The 18,569-nt window shown below is 43.5% G+C and overlaps 1 protein-coding gene across 1 annotated transcript in view; it reads right to left on the bottom strand.

Annotated features, from left to right (window-relative positions):
* The window catches only part of LOC129834292 (low-density lipoprotein receptor-related protein 4-like), a 189,672-nt gene that overhangs the window by 79,774 nt on the left and 91,329 nt on the right, over window positions 1-18,569 (bottom strand). Inside the window, exon 2 of the mRNA XM_055899151.1 lies at window positions 2,902-3,048. Coding sequence (XP_055755126.1) covers window positions 2,902-3,048 — 147 coding nt within the window. The remainder of the gene's footprint in view (window positions 1-2,901; window positions 3,049-18,569) is intronic.

The following is an 18,569-nucleotide window of genomic DNA, read 5'->3' as shown; positions in this document are numbered from 1 at the left end:
GCCAGCATCGGCTTGTGGTGGTAAATAGACGGTTACAAAAAAATATACATGAAAACTCTCTTGGTAAATCGTGTGGTCGACAGCTTATCATAAGATACTCAACCTCAGGTGAGAAAAACCTTGAGACATCCTGAAAATTAGATTTTGTGCACCAGCTGTTATTTACAAATAGACACAGACCGCCACCCCTTGTCTTACCTGGAGGCAGCTGTTCTATCTTGCCGATGGTCCGAAAACCCAGCCAGTTGTATGTTATCCATGTCGACGTTCAGCCACGACTCGGTGAAACATAAGACATTACAGTTTTTAATGTCCTGTTGGTAGGATAGTCTTGATCAGAGCTCATCCATGATGTTATCCAATGATTGTATGTTGGCTAATAGGACCGATGGTAGAGGGGGATTACTCACTCAACCTACATCCCCGATATCTCCGTCTCTTCTTCATGCGAACGGCGGGTTCTGAAGTAAATCCTTTGCCTCCGACTCGTTAAATAAAAAATATTTGTTCAGTACAAGGTGTGTAATTGCTGTCCTGATATCCAGAAGCTCTTTTCAGTCATAAGAGACAGTGGCAGAACCATTATGTACAAAATAAGTTACAAATAACGTGAAAAAAACACGAACAATTGGTTAGGAGCACGTAAAACGGCAGCCATCTCCTCCGGCGCCATCATAGTCATCCCAATCAAACTATAAGACACGTCTATTGGACACACGCACACACATTGCACCGAATACATCTGTTTATCCTACAGCTACTGTAAGCAGTAATCATGAGCCTATAAACCAGAGTTACACAGTTAGCACTGAGTCAGTGTGCAATAGTAGGAAGACCCCTTTATGCAGCTCACCCTGCACTATCAGCTCCAATGTAAATAACATGAGTAAGTCTACCTCCGATAAGCTTCCCAGTAAAGCATTAAAAACAATCAAGCAACCCAGAAAAGTGCTGAAAAAAAGTCCATATTAAAAATCTATTTTCTGGGTGATTTAAATATTGACTGGCTATCATCAAGCTGCCCAATTAGGAAAAAATGTCAAACTCTAACCAGTGTCTGCAACCTGGATTAGGTTGTCAGTCAACCTACCAGGGTAGTTAAAAACAGCACAGGAATGAAATCATCAACATGTATTTATCACATCTTTACTAATGCTGCAGAAATTTGCTTGAAAGCAGTATCCAAATCCATAGGATGTAGTGATCACAATATAATAGCCATATCTAGGAAAACCAAAGTTCCAAAGGCTGGCCGTGATTCATATGTTGATGATCTAAAGAATATTTGTTGGTCTGTGGTGTGTAATGAGGAGCAACCAGACGCTGCACTTGACGCATTTATGAAATTGATTATTCCAGTTACTAATAAGCACGCACCCATTAAGAAAATGATTGTAAAAACTGTTAAATCCCCTTGGATTGATGAGGAATTGAAAAATTGTATGGTTGAGAGGGATGAGGCAAAAGGTATGGCAATTAAGTCTGATTAATGGGAGGCCCAACTGATTGGCAAACGTACTGCAAATTAAGTAATCATGTGACTAAACTAAATAAAAAATAAACTACACTATGAAACAAAGATAAATGATATAAAGATTGATAGTAAAAAGCTTTGGGACACCTTAAATTACATTTTTGGGAAAAAGGCCAACTTGGCTCCTTCATTCATTGAATCAGATGAAGTCAGTGTGGAAGAGGTGAATAAATTATTGTTGTCTATCAACAATGTCAAGCCACCAAGGTCTGACAATCTGGATGGAAAATTACTGAGGATAATAGCAAATAATAATGCCACATCTTCAATTTAAACCTACTAGAGAGCGTGTGCCCTCAGGCCCGGATGGAAGCTAAAGTCATTCCGCTACCCAAGAATAGTAAAGCCCCCCTTAGGACTTAGGAAAATTGCAATTGGCTCAGAACAGGGCAGCATGGCTGGCCCTTGGATGTACACAGAGAGCTCATATTAATAATATGCATTAGAGATTGACTTGATCACTACTTTTATTTTCGAGAGTTATTGACATGTTGAATGCACTGAGCTGTCTGTCTAAACGACTGGCACACAGCTCAGACACCCATGCATACCCCACAAGACATGTCACAAGAGGTATCTTCACTGACGCAAGAAGTAAAATTTGATTTAAAAAACATACAAAAACACCTTATGGAACAGCGGGGACTGTGAAGCAACACAAACAATGGCACAGACACATGCATGCACACACACACACACACACACACACACACACACACACACACACACACACACACACACACACACACACACACACACACACACACACACACACACACACACACACACACACACACACACACACACAGTTTTAGTACTGTAGATATATGGTAGTGGTGGAGTAGGGCACACAGTGGGTTGTGAAATCTGGGAATGTTTTGTAATGTTTTTAAAATTGTATAAACTGCCTTAATTTTGCTGGACCCCAGGAAGAGTAGCTGCTGCTTTGGCAGCTAATGGAGATCCATAATAAATACAAATACAAATACAACCAACCAAAACATAAAAGGTACAATATGGAGATAGCTCACATACTGCTGTAGTTTACATAGCGCTGCATTTCCTTGAACAACTTCCAAAATAAAAAAAATCAGTTATAGAACATTTATATGCTTTTACAAAACACATTTATATTTATGAAATCCTCCAAAAAATCCTTGTTCCTTTGTTCTTTTAAAACTTTGACACTGGAGTTGCCTATTCTATGACAATCATACAATTTAAATAAGGCCTGTATAGCCACTTGTACTAGCTGTGCTGACACCAAATTGAATTTACTGTGGCACATTTCGATATTGTACCCGATATAGTAACGGACGTCAAGCGATCGAGAAAGAGACAAATGGAGATATTTAGGTGTAACTCACTGCATCCATCCTCGTCACTGTGATCTCCACAGTCGTTGTCCCCGTCACACTGCCACTGGGCCGGGATACATGTACACTCCCCAAAAGCGCTCACTGCACACGTGAAGTGGCTGCGGCCGCATGAACACTCCGCACTGCCCAACACACCTGGAAAGAGACAGAGAGAAGAGGAAAGCAGGTTAGGAAAATTCTAAAACAATACACTTAGAGAACATGCTTGTATAGCAGAGGTGGTTTGCTGAACTATCCTTTTGTGATGAGTAACCTTGCCTGAGGTCTGGTTTCCCACGTACAGATTAAGCCTAATCCTAGGTTAAAAAATATGCTCAAAGGAGAATCTCCATTGAAATAACTTTTTTTGTCTGGGAATAGGCTTAATCTTTGTCCGAGAAACCAGCCCTAAGAGATGTTAGCTCTCTGCTTTTTTTCTGGCTGGCAAATTGATTTTAACAAACAAATTGGTCCCAAAAGAATTTGAATTTCTAAATCCCGATGTGGCCCTCGAGCCAAAAGTATGCCCAGCGCTGCTTTAGCCATAAAAAAAATCAGTTACCTACTGCACCTATGAGCACAGACCATATCAAGAACAATATATCGTATCTCATCTCTACCCATACAGGGGGAAAAATATTAATTTGAGACATTTCGCTTTAGGCCATAGTAAAGCTGTGAGATTTGTGACCTGATTTAGGAAACTAGGCGTATGCCGCAAGTCCCGACTTCACAGGAGAGCCGTTTGAACGTGAATTTTTTGTTTTTATCAAAATGCGTTTTTTGGCAGAAAGGCATTCTGGAACATTTATGTTTATGCCAACTGTAAATACGAATACAGTTGTTCAATTACGAGCCTAGTTGGTTTAGCCAAATAAAAAGTCAGGAACCTTCCCGCTAGCCATGATTGGCTGAGATAATGAGTGGGCTGGACATGCCGAGAGATGAGTTTCAGATTGGTCTGCGGTGTAGCATCTTGTGTCTATAAAATGAGCTGCTCGTTATGCGTAGATAATCCTTTCTACTGCAGTTTTTTTAAAGACATAACGTTAGCCATAGAGGACTGCAAATATGTTGCTACTGCTCTCAATAACATTGCTGCCCTGAATTTATCAGGCTCTATCGACAAAGGTCAGTGTATCTTGCCATTCTGACTCTCTCTCACGGAAAAGTTGACCGAGTTTTGAAATCAGTGGAACACAACAACAGGACAAATAAGCTGTGCAAACTAAACGCAAACGACACAGGATGTCTTATTTAATAAAAAACGGTTGCATTCTGCCGTGAAGCTTTCATCCATGTTTACGGGTAAGAATCTAGCTACAGTTTCAGATATGATACATTTCTAATTTTGTCAGAAAGTTGTTTTCATTGCAAATTAAAGCTTGCTGTTAGATAGCCAGCTGGAGTTCGATGGCTGGCTTGCTAGCTAACATTGAACCTATTTGGTTAACTTTAGCTAGCTATGACAACCGGTTTGTATTGCTAGTATTGTTACTCTATGGATAAAAAAAAAAAAAACTTTATTTAACTAGGCAAGTCAGTTAAGAACAAATTCTTATTTTCAATGACGGCCTAGTAACAGCGGGTTAACTGCCTTGTTCAGGGGCAGAACGACAGATTTTCACCTTGTCAGCTCAGGGATTCGATCTTGCAACCTTTCGGTTACTAGTCCAATGCTCTAACCACTATTATTGTTGTTCATTTTTAGATTAGGGTTATAGTAAATGTTTTAGCTAGCTAGCAAACGTTAACGTGACATGTCTAAACAAAATATGCACATTTTCGAACAAACTCTATATGAATTGTGTAATATGATGTTACAGGACTGTCATCTGAAGAATTCTGAGAAGGTTAGTGAAAAAATTTATATATTTTGATGGTTTATACGTTATTGCTATGTTTGGCTTGAATCAATGCTGTTGTAATGTTTGCTATTGTGCTAAGCTAATATAACGCTATATTGTGTTTTCGCTGTAAAACACTTAAAAAATCTGAAATATTGGCTGGATTCACAAGATGTTTGTCTTTAATTTGCTGTACACCATGTAATTTTCATAAATGTTTTATGATGAGTATTTAGGTAATTCACGTTTGTCTCTGTAGTTATTCTAGCTGCTTTGGTGAGATTTTGTGATGGGGGCTGCAATAGTAAACTCTGATTTATACCTGAAATATGCAAATTTTTCGAACAAAACATATGCTATACAATAAATATGTTATCAGACTGTCATCTGATGAAGTTGTTTCTTGGTTAGTGACTATTTATATCTTTATTTGGTCGAATTTGTGATAGCTACCTATGCAGTAAAAAAATTGTGAAAATATGCGGTTGGGTCTTTTGCTATCGTGGTTAGCTAATAGAAATACATATTGTGTTTTCCCTGTAAAACATTTAAAAAATCAGAAATGATGGCTGGATTCACAAGATGTGTATCTTTCATCTGGTGTCTTGGACTTGTGATTTCATGATATTTAGATGCTAGTATTTACTTGTGGTGCTATGCTAGGCTAAGCTAGTCAGCTTTTTTACTGATGAGGGTGCTCCTGGATCCGGGATGAGTACCAAGTAGAAGTTAAAGCTTGGTCGCAAATGGGTCTTCCAAATGGACAATGACCCCAAGCATACTTCCAAAGTTGTGGCAAAATGGCTTAAGGACAACAAAGTCAAGGTACTGGAGTGGCCACCACAAAGCCCTGACATCAATCCTATAGAAAATGTGTGGGCACAACTGAAATAGCGTGTGCAAGCAAGGAGGCCAACAAACCTGACTCAGTTACACCAGCTCTGTCAGGAGGAATGGGATGAAATTCACTCAACTTATTGTGGGAAGCTTGTGTAAGGCAAGCCAAAACGTTTGACCCAAGTTAAACAATTTAAAGGCAATGCTACCAAATACTAATTGAGTGTATGTAAACTTCTGACCCACTGGGAATGTGATGAAAGAAATTTAAGCTGAAATAAATCATTCCCTCTACTATTATTCTGACATTTCACATTCTTAAAATAAAGTGGTGATACTAAGACTGAATTTTTACTAGGATTAAATGTCAGGAATTGTGAAAAACTGAGTTTAAATGTATTTAGCTAAGGTGTAAACTTTCCACTTCAACTGTATATATGTAACGATCGTCGTCTGAAGATGAGGAATCATCGGACCAAAGCGCAGCGTGGTAAGTGTTCATGTTAATTTATTAAAACAGAACACTAAACAAAATAACAAAGAGAATGAAACAAAGCGAAACAGTCCTGTCTGGTACAGACACAAAGACAGAAAACAACTACCCACAAAACACAAGGGGGAAAAGGCTACATAAGTATGGTTCTCAATCAGAGACAACGATAGACAGCTGCCTCTGAGAACCACACCTGGCCAAACACACAGAAATAGAAAACATAGAACACAAAACATAGAATGCCCACCCCAACTCACGCCCTGACTAAACCAAAATAGAGACATAAAAAGGAACTAAGGTCAGGGCGTGACAATATATTTATTCATTTAAAAAAATATCCCAGGCCCCCATCCCCACAGGAGGCATTTTGCCTTTTGGTAGACCGTCATTGTAAATAACAATTTGTTCTTAACTGACTTGCCTCGTCAAATAAAGGTTAAATAAAAATACAGAAAAAGCCTCATCCACTTATGTAGTCTGACTGTCATAAACCCAATGAGCTGTATGTTATAAGCCTGGTAGCCAAGATTGGCTATCCTGAACACACACCGAATAATGATATTACGCATACCAGAGGGGGATGTGTGTGTGTGTGTGTGTGTGTGTGTGTGTGTGTGTGTGTGTGTGTGTGTGTGTGTGTGTGTGTGTGTGTGTGTGTGTGTGTGTGTGTGTGTGTGTGTGTGCGCGAGATGGATATGTTTTCAGCTGGGTCTGAACCACAGTTAAAGTAGCACTATAAATATATCTGGCCTTAATTTCACTGGCTTACATTATGTTAAGGCGTTCAGTAGTGGCGTTCACTGTATGCAAGTGAGTGTGTACCTACCAGTTTTGTGCGTGTGTGTGTGTGTGTGTGTGTGTGTGTGTGTGTGTGTGTGTGTGTGTGTGTGTGTGTGTGTGTGTGTGTGTGTGTGTGTGTGTGTGTGTGTGTGTGTGTGTGCGCGCATGCTTGCGTATGGACATGAAGAGTGAGGCTGCGATGATGACTCAGATGCATTTAGCCCCTTTGAAAGAGGCTGACGGCTTCAATGAGTAAGGGGTGAAGTGTGTGTGTGAGACGTTTTTCACTGAGATCCTTCGAGAGAGTGTGTTGTAGGCTGCACTAAACAATATTAAGCAAAAAATAAATACCCCAATTTGAATCTCAGCAAATCAGGTCCATTACGGGGAGTGAAAAAAGCCTCCCATTTCTCGCTCTCTTTCAACTCAGTTAAAGACTGTGTATGTGGTTGGTTGGTTCCTGGCCTCTTCACAAAGGCATCAGTCAACCCAGGAGTGCCTGGCACCAAACACACACTAACCTTCAGAAACCTCCCACAGCACAGCACTAAATTAATGGCGTCTCTTTTCATTTCCTTCTTTTTTTCTCTCTCTCTCTTCCCTTCATTTGCTTACCCTCCTGTTCTGTTTTCTTTTCCTTTCATTCTTGGCCTTGCTCTCCCACTCTCTCTTCTCAAAAGCTTCTAACACGACAAAGACCAAAAAATTCCAGCTCAGTCATAATTTTTCTCCCCTTTTTGCTCCTTCTCTTTCTAATCTCTCCCCTGAGGCGTGTGGTCCCTCCTTAGTGTCGCCAGTCCCTGTCCCTTTAAGACACATAGAACAAGGGACCAGGCTAAAACTAAGGACCTAATGACAAAGACAGAAAGCCTGAAACCACTGTTCCTTTCTTACCACCAACAATCTAGATCAGACAAGAAATGATCTGTAGCATCATACAGACACACACACACACACACGCACGCTTATGCTCACGCACACACTCACACATGCGCACACGACACACACACAGACACTACTCCTCTTAGACGTGGTCTAATACTGCTAACTAATACTGTTCATTCGGGTTGGTGCATGCTGATCAACAATTGAATATATGCTAAATCTACATGAGTGTGTATGGGTTTCCATGAGCAGGGTTGTATATGCAGGTCTATATGAATGGTTTTCTAAGTGTGGGTTTATGTTGGACTAAATTAGAGCCTTTTGTCTAGAGTTGGCATGAGAGGCTGCATTTGTCAAACATGCTTTAAACAGCACAGGCCACTTGCACTGAGAATACCTATAAAATGACAGGGTTATATACAAAACACACAAACGCATGCGTGTGTGTGAACTCGAAAAACACACACAGAAAATGAAACCACAAGTTGAGGGAATTCATAAAACTGGAGACCATATGAGTGAACCGTGTAGCTGTGGATAGATACACAGGTAACTGCCAAAATAAAGAAAACACCAACATAAAGTGGATTAATAGGGTGCCAGAACAGCTTCAATGCACCTTGGCATAGATTCTACAAGTCTCTGGAACTCTATTGGAGGGATGCGACACCATTCTTCCACGAGAAATGTCATAATTAGGTGGTTTATTTTAAATCACTGTCTCAGGCGCTGCTCCAAAATCTCCCATATGTGTTCAATTGGGTTGAGATCTGGTGACAGAGACGGCCATGGCATTTGGTTCACCAACATCAATTTCATACTCATCAAACCATTCAGTGACCCCTTGTGCCATGTGGATGGGGCATTGTCATCCTATGGGGGCATAGCCATGTTAGACTAAATAATGGCCTGCCCAGCATTTTTTTTATATGACTCTAAGCATTATGGAATGTTAATTGTTTCAATGTTTCAAGTTAGTTGTGCAAGTGGGAAAGGGCAATGTGGAGTGCAATAGAGACTGCGTCATCTGTGGATCTGTTGGGGGGGTATGCAAATTGGAGTGGGTCTAGGGTTTCTCGGAGGATGGTGTTAACTTCTTTGGGCTGCAGGGGCAGTATTGAGTAACTTGGATGAAAGGTGCCCATTTCAAACGGCCTCGTACTCAATTCTTGCTCATACAATATGCATATTATTATTACTATTGGATAGAAAACACTCTCAAGTTTCTAAAACCGTTTGAATTATATCTGTGAGTAAAACAGAACTCATTTTGCAGCAAACTTCCTGTCAGAAAGTGAAAAATCTCAAATCGAGGCTCTGTTCCAGGGCCTACCTAATCTTTTGCTTGAAATCTATTAGTATACATGCACTTCATACGCCTTCCACTAGATGTCAATCGGCAGTGAGAGAAGAAATGGAGTGTATAGCTTGATCTGAGATCGAATAAGAGCTCTTGGCATGATGTGACACCAATTTCCTGTTTTCAGGAAGACGCGAGAAGGAACCGGGGATTGCCTTCTGAAAAGCTGTCGTTATAGACGGCTACTATCTCCAGCTTTGATTTTATTTGATAAATGTGACAATATCATCGTAAAGTACGTTTTTTCAATATAGTTTAATAAGATTATTGAATTTTTTTCGGGAGTTTTGGCGTGTTCCGTTCTTTGCGTTTGTTCATGATGGAGAGCTTCGCGCCACTTGGCAAGTTTTGCTTGCTCATTCGAGAGGGAAAAATGACATTCTAAATCCAAACAACGATTGTTCTGGACAAAGGACCACTTGTACAACATTCTGATGGAAGATCAGGAAAAGTAGGACCCATTATGATGTTATTTCCTATTTCTGTGGAAAATGTGTCGTTGTGTTTCCGCTTTGATTTTGGGCGCTCTCTCGCAATAACGTAAGCTGGATGTCGTACTGAAGTTATTTTTAGAATTCTAACACGGCGATTGCATTAAGAATTAAGCTATCTTTAATTTGCTGTCCAACATGTATTTTTTATTAACGTTTATGGATAGTTATTTGATTAGATTAGGTGCCTCTCCAAGATTTCTCCGGACATTGTTATTGCATTTTGCCTAGTATTCACGTTGTTTAACCACGATTTGTGCCGCTAAATATGCACATTTTCGAACAAACAATATATGTATTGTGTAATATGATGTTATAGGACTGTCATTTGATGAATTTTGAGAAGGTTAGTGAAAAAATTCATATCTTTTGCTGGTTTATTCGTTATCGCTACTGTTGGCTTGAATCAATGCTGTTGTGTTTTTGGCTAAAAAAAAATATATTTTTTTTAATGTGTACCATTAACCAGGCTCTCAAAGCACTTCATGATTAAAGATGAGTGCTCCAGAGCAGTAGTCATTGTGGCATGAAGCTTCAGAGTTCTTGGGAAAATCTTAAAATGTTGGGATTACAGACTGGGACAAGGAGAGGTTGAAAATGACTATGAATATACCAGCCAGCTAATCTGCGCATGCTCTGCGAACGCACCCTGGAATACCATCAGGCCCCACGGCCTTGCAAGTGTTGACCTGATTAAAGACTTTACTCACATCGGCCTCGGAGAGCGAGATCACCCAATCTTCTGGGTCTCACACCCAGCACAACGTTATTTTTAAAGTGTGCATGAAATGCATCGAGTTTGTCTGGTCGAGCGACATTGTTGGGCAGATAATGGCAGGGTCTTCCTTTGTAATCCGTAATGGACTGTAGCCCCTGCCACATGCGGCAGGCATCGGAGCATGTGTAATCTGATAGCCCTGTGTGTGGTAGCCATATCCATTAGTTTAGCGCCAACCTCAGTGTTAATCCAGGACTTTGATTGGGGAAGCAGCAAACCTTAACTGAGGGGATAACGTCGCCGATGCAATTCCAATTGAAGACGGTGACTGAGGTGGTTTAGCTTGTCGATGTTATCTGCGGAGTCCCGAAACATATTCCAATCTGCGCTAACAAAGCAGTCCTTTAGCATCATCTCTGATCTGGAGACCATTTCTCAACAAAGGGAGTCATGAGTCATTTCTGTTTGAGCTTCTAATTGTAAACAGGAAGCAGGAGTACGGAGTCTTGATCTGATTTGCTGAATGGCGGATGAGGGAAGGTATTTTATGCTTGCTTGTGGGTAGAATAACAGAGGTCTAGGACTTAGTCTCCCTAGTGTCGAGGGAGACGTGTTGATGGAAGTTCCGGCATCATGTGTCTTAATGACGCAGAATTAAAATCACCAGCAACCAGAAAAGAAGCCTCTGGATGCAAGTTTTCCTGCTTGGTTATAGCCTCGTACAGTTCGTTAAGTGCCAGCTTGTTATTTTTCGTAGTCCTGGTAGAATTTATTAAAGAGTAACAATAACAGCTGAAAACTCCACTGGGAGGTAAAAGGGTTGGCATTCAAGGCAGATGAACAATGGGTCGATACTTCCATGCAAGTCAGCGCACTCAATTTCCCTGACTCCATTGTCTTGTCGGAACGGTGAATGGAGAGTCCATAGACTTAGATAGCCATGAGGCATATCTTGTTACGAGAGCCATGTTTCGGAAAAGCAGAGAATATTTCAGTTTCGAGAGTCCCGTTGGTAGCAAATCCACGATCAATCATTTTATTATTAAGTGAATGGAGGGAAGAGAATGGCCAGTTCTCCCTTTGCATTAATCTCGATAGGATCCCCCCCTCTCTTGCCTCTGTAACGTCTTGGGTAGCACGGGAATTGGGTCGGAATTACAGAAAGAGCCAAGGCCAGATGAGTCAAAGTCGATGAGGTTGAATCCGGTATGTTCTGATGTTCAAAAGTTGTCGGTTGTAAGAAATGATACGTCCATCTATATCTTTAAGTCAATATCTTTAAGTCAATTGCCTGTGTGGAAGCACCTGATATCAATAGACTTTTTCCCTCCTCATTTACTTAAGTGTTTCCATTATTTGGGCAGTTATCTGTACTTCAATCACATACTTTTGAATAACATACTTTTTTGGGGGATCGAACTAAAAAAAGTGTCTAAACTCTAATCCTTAATAGGGAAACTGCCACATCCGTTTGGGATAGGCTATTACAACAACAGCGTTATTAGTAATGTTTTTTTTTCCCAGACATCATTGCACGCACGATAGAACAGCAATTTTTTCGCTGCTCGACACCTCACCTCTGTTTCGCCCACAAAACAAAAATAAAGGTGCTGGGCGAACAGTGGCGCCGTTTCCCCTAATGCGGACTCCATCTTTAGAGGTGATTGTAAGGTCAATACCTGAAATAACAGACTAGATGACTGCTAAAAAGACGGAAACCTCTCCAGGTACCTCTCTTAAAAGGGAACATGCCTTTCCCCCACAATGCATTGCCAGCCAGGCATTGTGGCACTGGTCTTTCAGAGGCACTGCCATGACAGACAGAACACAATGATCAGAGAGAGATAAGAGCTCACCTGGCTGTGTGTGTGTGTGTGGGGGGGGGGGGGGGGGGTAAGCCAAACCCTCACTTACTTCCTGGTATAACATTTTACCTTTGTTGCCAAATGCTGGTGTGTGTGTGTTCTCTTCTGCAAAGAGAAAACAGACCACTGACCACACACAGCTTTGTCCACACCTTTGTAAGTGGCGTGAATATGTGTGTAGAACCCCACAGGAACCTCGGCATGGCCAGAGCTAGTCAGGTGGTCCTCAAGGGAAAACACAACCCATCTCACAATCCACCACTACCTACAGCAGTCTCCTAACACACGGCGAGCTATTCCAGGCTAGGCTATTTCATCTATGGTGGGACTGCAAGTCAAAAAAAAAGTTATTTCCACTAGCGCCTGTTTTCTTTCACCAGCACCCAATGTTAACTCACTTACTTTCGAATTTACTACTATAAATGAGCGCATGTATGGGGAAATTACAGCATAGCCAGCGCCCGCACACCAAAAACCACACAGGACTTTGGAAGGCTAATTATTGTAATATAGGGTCAACACACAAACAATAACCCAACCCCCCAGGAGTGGTGGTCACATCTTGCGAATAATGTCAAAAGGTTGACTGTTAATTTGGGCTGGACCTCCCAAGTGACTCTGTGGAGGGCAGTGTGTGTGTGTGTGTGTGTGTGTGTGTTCAGTCACTGAGAAAACAGCACCATGCGAAATGTATAGTGGTACAGAACATAGGAAGAAAATTAACCACCTCGCTCACAGACAAGTGTGTGTGTGTGTGTGTGTGTGTGTGTGTGTGTGTGTGTGTGTGTGTGTGTGTGGATTTGCATTTGGGAGATGGAACAGGACACACACACACATACTTTCCCTGCACTCATGTATTTTCCTACATTCCCTCTCTCTTTCCCAGTCTTCCCTCACCTGTCTTTCCATTGTTGCTCTCCAGATATCTTGACAATGTCCATTCCTCTCCCTTTTCTTCTCCACTATGCCACCCATAGCTCCTATCTCTATACATCCTTCTCTCCCCTCCATCTCTTTCCTCACCCTGTAAAGCTTGTGAAAGTGTTTGTTAGAGCTGGACAGCTGCATCTCAGCATGTTGTGGCCAGACCATCCTTCCTGAGTTATGTTCCCTCTTAAAACCCCAGAAGAGTCACACAACGCTGTTCAATGAGACAGGACTAAAAAGGTTTGTGTGTGTCCATAACCTCCCGCCAACACCAGTATTTTACCACCTCCATATCTGACGGTCATCTTGGTATTTTAGTGGCATTTTTCCATTGGTTGTTAGGGCCATAGAGAGTAGAAAAACGGTAGGCCTAGATAGGTCTGTTTGTCATGTTTACTATACGTCCTATGCTCTCACTCTATCCCTCTCCCCATCTCTCTAGAAATCTCTCTCTTTCTCGATCTCTCTCCCTCCGCTACACCCCTTTCTCTAAACCGCCACATATGGAAGCCCTTAAAACCTCTCAAGGCACGGTCACAGTGGTTACAGTTGCTCCCGGTTACGGTGGTTTGCAACAAAGATGCCAATACCTCATCTTCTCTGCTCTCCCTCCTTCCCGCTCATCCCCCTACTAATTTACCCATCTCATGTCAAGCCAAGCCTGGAGCGCCGAGGAGTAACCCATATGCGCACATGAAGGGCCCAGCTAAAACAAACAGGCACAAACACGCGGACACACACACACTGGTCCTAGGGTAACATTTGGGCCTGCTCATCATAAAACTCTACTCTTATGACAGCCCAGCACTCAATCACTGTCCCAGAAAGCAACAGGGTAGCAACAGGGTACGGTGTGTGTGTGTGTGTGTGTGTGTGGGGGGGGGGGGGGTATGCATCTCATGCAACGATTCGAAGGCAGCATCACGTGAAAAATGAATTTGCATTCCCCAGAGTGCAGCCACTGTAGCAGCGTAAGCAACTAGTGCTATCAATTCAGTGGACAACTATACCAAAGTGGAAATATACGACACCAATAACATCATCGATCTTCTCAGTACCTGTTAATGAATGGAGTTATCACCGACCAGAATAAATAATCCTACAGTATAGAGTGCTCCTTTCACATATTGCTTGGTCTGCAGCTCCAGGATTGTGGACATGACAGGTAAGCTTGCGTGCATGACACAGGATGTGTTTTTTTTTTTTTTTTTTTTTTTTTTTAGAGATGGCTAATTAAGCTATTTTACTGACTGTTTAAGAATTACAAATAGACAGAATAGTGGTGTTTCACCGTGGATCTAATATTACATAAGGGCTGCTCATGTTTTTTTTCGTTCTTCTAATGAGTAGGCTTGCATTGTGATTAACTCATGCAGCGCACACCTTTTATGTTTACATTTTAGTCGTTTAGCAGACGCTCCTAAATTACACTAAATGTTCAAGATAACGTGCTTCTATATTCGTAACTCATGTTGAAAGCTATGCTATGATCCAGTCAGACTAGTTTAGAAGGCCGAGGCTACTTCATATTCATTTAAGCTACACGCATTGGATACAAAACTAACACGTGACAAAGGGTGTCCAATATAATTATATAAAGGCATATCGAACAGGAATATATATTCAATTAAATGAATCCAGCATTGTAAAATGATTGACGCCTTTCTCTCTCCTTGCAGGGGATTGGACAGATGAACCGCAGTCACCGGATGCCCAAGTGTAACGGTAATCCTCCTCCTCTTCATCAGACGAGGAGGAGTATTGAGGGAACCAAGGCGCAGCGTAGTGAAATGACATAATTTATTAACGAAAAAACACGAACTTGACTAAACTAACAAAAACAACAAACGGTGTAGACAGACCTAGATGACGAACTTACATAACACAAGAAGAACGCACGAATAGGAAACATAGGCTACACAAATCGAACAAACCGTAAACAGTCCCGCGTGGTGTACAGACACAGACACGGAAGACAATCACCCACAACGAACACTGTGACAACGCCTACCTAAATATGACTCTTAATTAGAGGAACGCCAAACAACTGCCTCTAATTAAGAGCCATACCAGGCAACCCAAAAACCAACATAGAAACAGAAAACATAGAATGCCCACCCAAAGTCACGTCCTGACCAACTAACACATATAACAAACTAACAGAAATAGGTCAGGAACGTGACATAACCCCCCCCATAAGGTGCGAACTCCGGGCGCACCAGCACAAAGTCTAGGGGAGGGTCTGGGTGGGCATCTGACCACGGTGGTGGCTCAGGCTCCGGGCGAGGTCCCCACCCCACCATAATCAATCCTAGCCTCCATCTCCCCCTAAAAATGTCCACCCTCATTCTACCCCCACAAAATCCTCTTGGTAACATCACTGACAGGGACAACACCGGGACAGAGAGATAGATCAAGACAGAGGGATAGCACAAGACAGAGGGATAGATCAGAATATAGAGGTAGCTCAGGATAGAGAGGGAGATCAGGATAGAGGGGCAACTCCGGACTGAAGGGCAGCTCCGGACAGAGAGACAGCTCTGGACTGAGGGGCAGTTCTGGGTATATAGCCGTTTCTGGCTGAAGGGCAGCTCATGGCTGACTGACGAATCTGGACGCTCATGGCAGGCTGACGGCTCTCGACGCTCATGGCTGGCTGACGGCTCTCGACGCTCATGGCTGGCTGAAGGCTCTGGACGCTCATGGCTCACTGACGGCTCTCGACGCTCATGGCTGGCTGACGGCTCTCGACGCTCATGGCTGGCTGACGGCTCTCGACGCTCATGGCTGGCTGACGGCTCTCGACGCTCATGGCAGGCTGACGGCTCTCGACGCTCATGGCAGGCTGACGGCTCTCGACGCTCATGGCAGGCTGACGGCTCTCGACGCTCATGGCAGGCTGACGGCTCTCGACGCTCATGGCTCGCTGGCGGCTCTGGCTTCTCATGGCTCGCTGGCGGCTCTGGCAGATCCTGTCTGGCTGGCGGCTCTGGCAGATCCTGTCTGGTTGGCGGCTCTGGCAGATCCTGTCTGGTTGGCGGCTCTGGCAGATCCTGTCTGACGGGCGGCTCTAGCGGCTCCTGTCTGGCGGACGGCTCTGTAGGCTCATGGCAGACGGGCGGCTTTGCAGGCTCATTGCAGACGGATGGCTCAGACGGCGCTGGGGAGACGGATGGCTCAGATGGCGCTGGGGAGACGGATGGCTCTGGCCGGATAAGGCGCACTGTAGACCTGGTGCGTGGTGCCGGAACTGGAGGCACCGGGCTAAGGACACGCACCTTCATAATAGTGCGGCGAGCAGGGACAGGGCACACTGGACTCTCAAAGCCCACTCTATACCTGGTGGGTGGTACCGGCACTGGTGGCACCGGGCTGAGGGCAAGCACATCAGGATTAGTAGGAGGAGAAGAAACAGTGTGTACAGGGCTCTGGAGACGCACAGGTGGCTTAGTGCGTGGTGCCGGAACTGGAGGCACCGAACTGGATACACGCACTACAGGGAGAGTGCATGGAGGAGGAACAGGGCTCTGGAAACGCACTGGTAACCTAGTGCGTAGTGTAGGCACTGTAGGTACTAGGCTGGGGCGGGGAGGTGGCGCCGGAAATACCGGACCGTGCAGGCGTACTGGCTCTCTTGAGCATTGAGCCTGCACAACCTGACCTGGTTGAATGCTCCCGGTCGCCCGACCAGTGCGGGGAGGTGGAATAACCCGCACCGGGCTATGTAGGCGAACCGGGGTAACCATACGTAAGGCAGGTGCCATGTATGCCGGCCCGAGGAGACGCACTGGAGACCAGACGCGTTGAGCCGGCCTCATGACACCTGGCTCAATGCCCAATCTAGCCCTACCAGTGCGGGGAGGTGGAATAACCCGCACTGGGCTTTGCACTCGTACAGGAGACACCGTGCGCTCTACTGCGTAACACGGCGCCTGCCCGTACTCCCGCTCTCCACGGTAAGCCTGAGAAGTGGGCGCAGGTCTCCTACCTGCCCTTGGCCCACTACCTCTTAGCCTCCCCCCAAGAAATTTTTGGGTGTTACTCACGGGCTTTTTGGGCTTCCGTGCAAGACGCGTCCCCTCATAACTCCGGTTCCTCTCTCTCTTTTCCTCCGCTCTCCGAACTGCCTCCAGCTGTTCCCATGGACGGTGATTCACTTTAGCCCATGGTCCTTCTCCGTTAAATACTTGCTCCCAACTCCACAAGTCCTGTATACTCTCCCGTTGCTCGAAATTCCGCTGCTTGGTTCTGGATTGGTGGGTGATTCTGTAACGGTAATCCTCCTCCTCTTCATCAGACGAGGAGGAGTATTGAGGGAACCAAGGCGCAGCGTCGTGAAATGACATAATTTATTAACGAAAAAACACGAACTTGACTAAACTAACAAAAACAACAAACGGTGTAGACAGACCTAGACGACAAACTTACATAACACAAGAAGAACGCACGAATAGGAAACATAGGCTACACAAATCGAACAAACCGTAAACAGTCCCGCGTGGTGTACAGACACAGACACGGAAGACAATCACCCACAACGAACACTGTGAAAACGCCTACCTAAATATGACTCAATTAGAGGAACGCCAAACACCTGCCTCTAATTAAGAGCCATACCAGGCAACCCAATAAACCAACACAGAAACAGAAAACATAGAATGCCCACCCAAACTCACATCCTGACCAACTAACACATACAACAAACTAACAGAAATAGGTCAGGAACGTGACACCAAGCCTCAAAACCAGAAACGTGTGGACGACACATCAACACTTGTCATTTTTATTGTTTTTCCTGTATCTGTACACGAGCCCTTAAAACACAGTCCAATCTCAAGATGATTAACCTCCAACATTCATAAGCTTGTTCTGTACATGAGGGCAACTTTTTTTATGCACGGGATATGATGTTCACAGGATTTTGTTCCAGCCCTTCACTACCACCTCATCAAGTAATTGTTGTCTAAATTGAAGACTTGCACACGGTGCGATCCGCTGGCACAGAAATCACATCTGTATTTTAGAATAAGCTTCATAAATCACAATGACCTGACAAATCTGCATAGATAAACAATAACATGGGTGAATCTATTTCTATCTAACATTGTGATGTTGCACACTCCCGAATAGAATCCTGGGATATGGTGATTATCCTGGTGGCTGGGAGGTTCCCAAGTTATTTACATCTGTCTGGGTGCCAGCGTGTAAAGTCCTTCAACCTGGAACAAGCAGGGACAAGCTACCTTTATTAATGTGCAATCGTTTGGTTAACAGTTCTGCATATTTATAGTCTCGATCAAGTTGTTTACAGTAAGAGTAGAGAACCTCAGCCTATAATTTTAACCAGTAACACCAAAACCAATGGTGCAACACAATAGAGGAAGGGAAAGTGACAAGAGAAAATTAATGTCAGCTAACATCAGGTAAACAGACATTGCATGCAGCTAGCTAGTAAGCTAGCTGAACAGACTCAT

This window comes from Salvelinus fontinalis, chromosome 35 (genome assembly GCF_029448725.1).
Source record: "Salvelinus fontinalis isolate EN_2023a chromosome 35, ASM2944872v1, whole genome shotgun sequence".
In the NCBI taxonomy this organism is placed as follows: domain Eukaryota; kingdom Metazoa; phylum Chordata; class Actinopteri; order Salmoniformes; family Salmonidae; genus Salvelinus; species Salvelinus fontinalis.
Note: the sequence above shows the minus strand (reverse complement) of the source record. Positions and strands in the feature narration are given on the sequence as shown.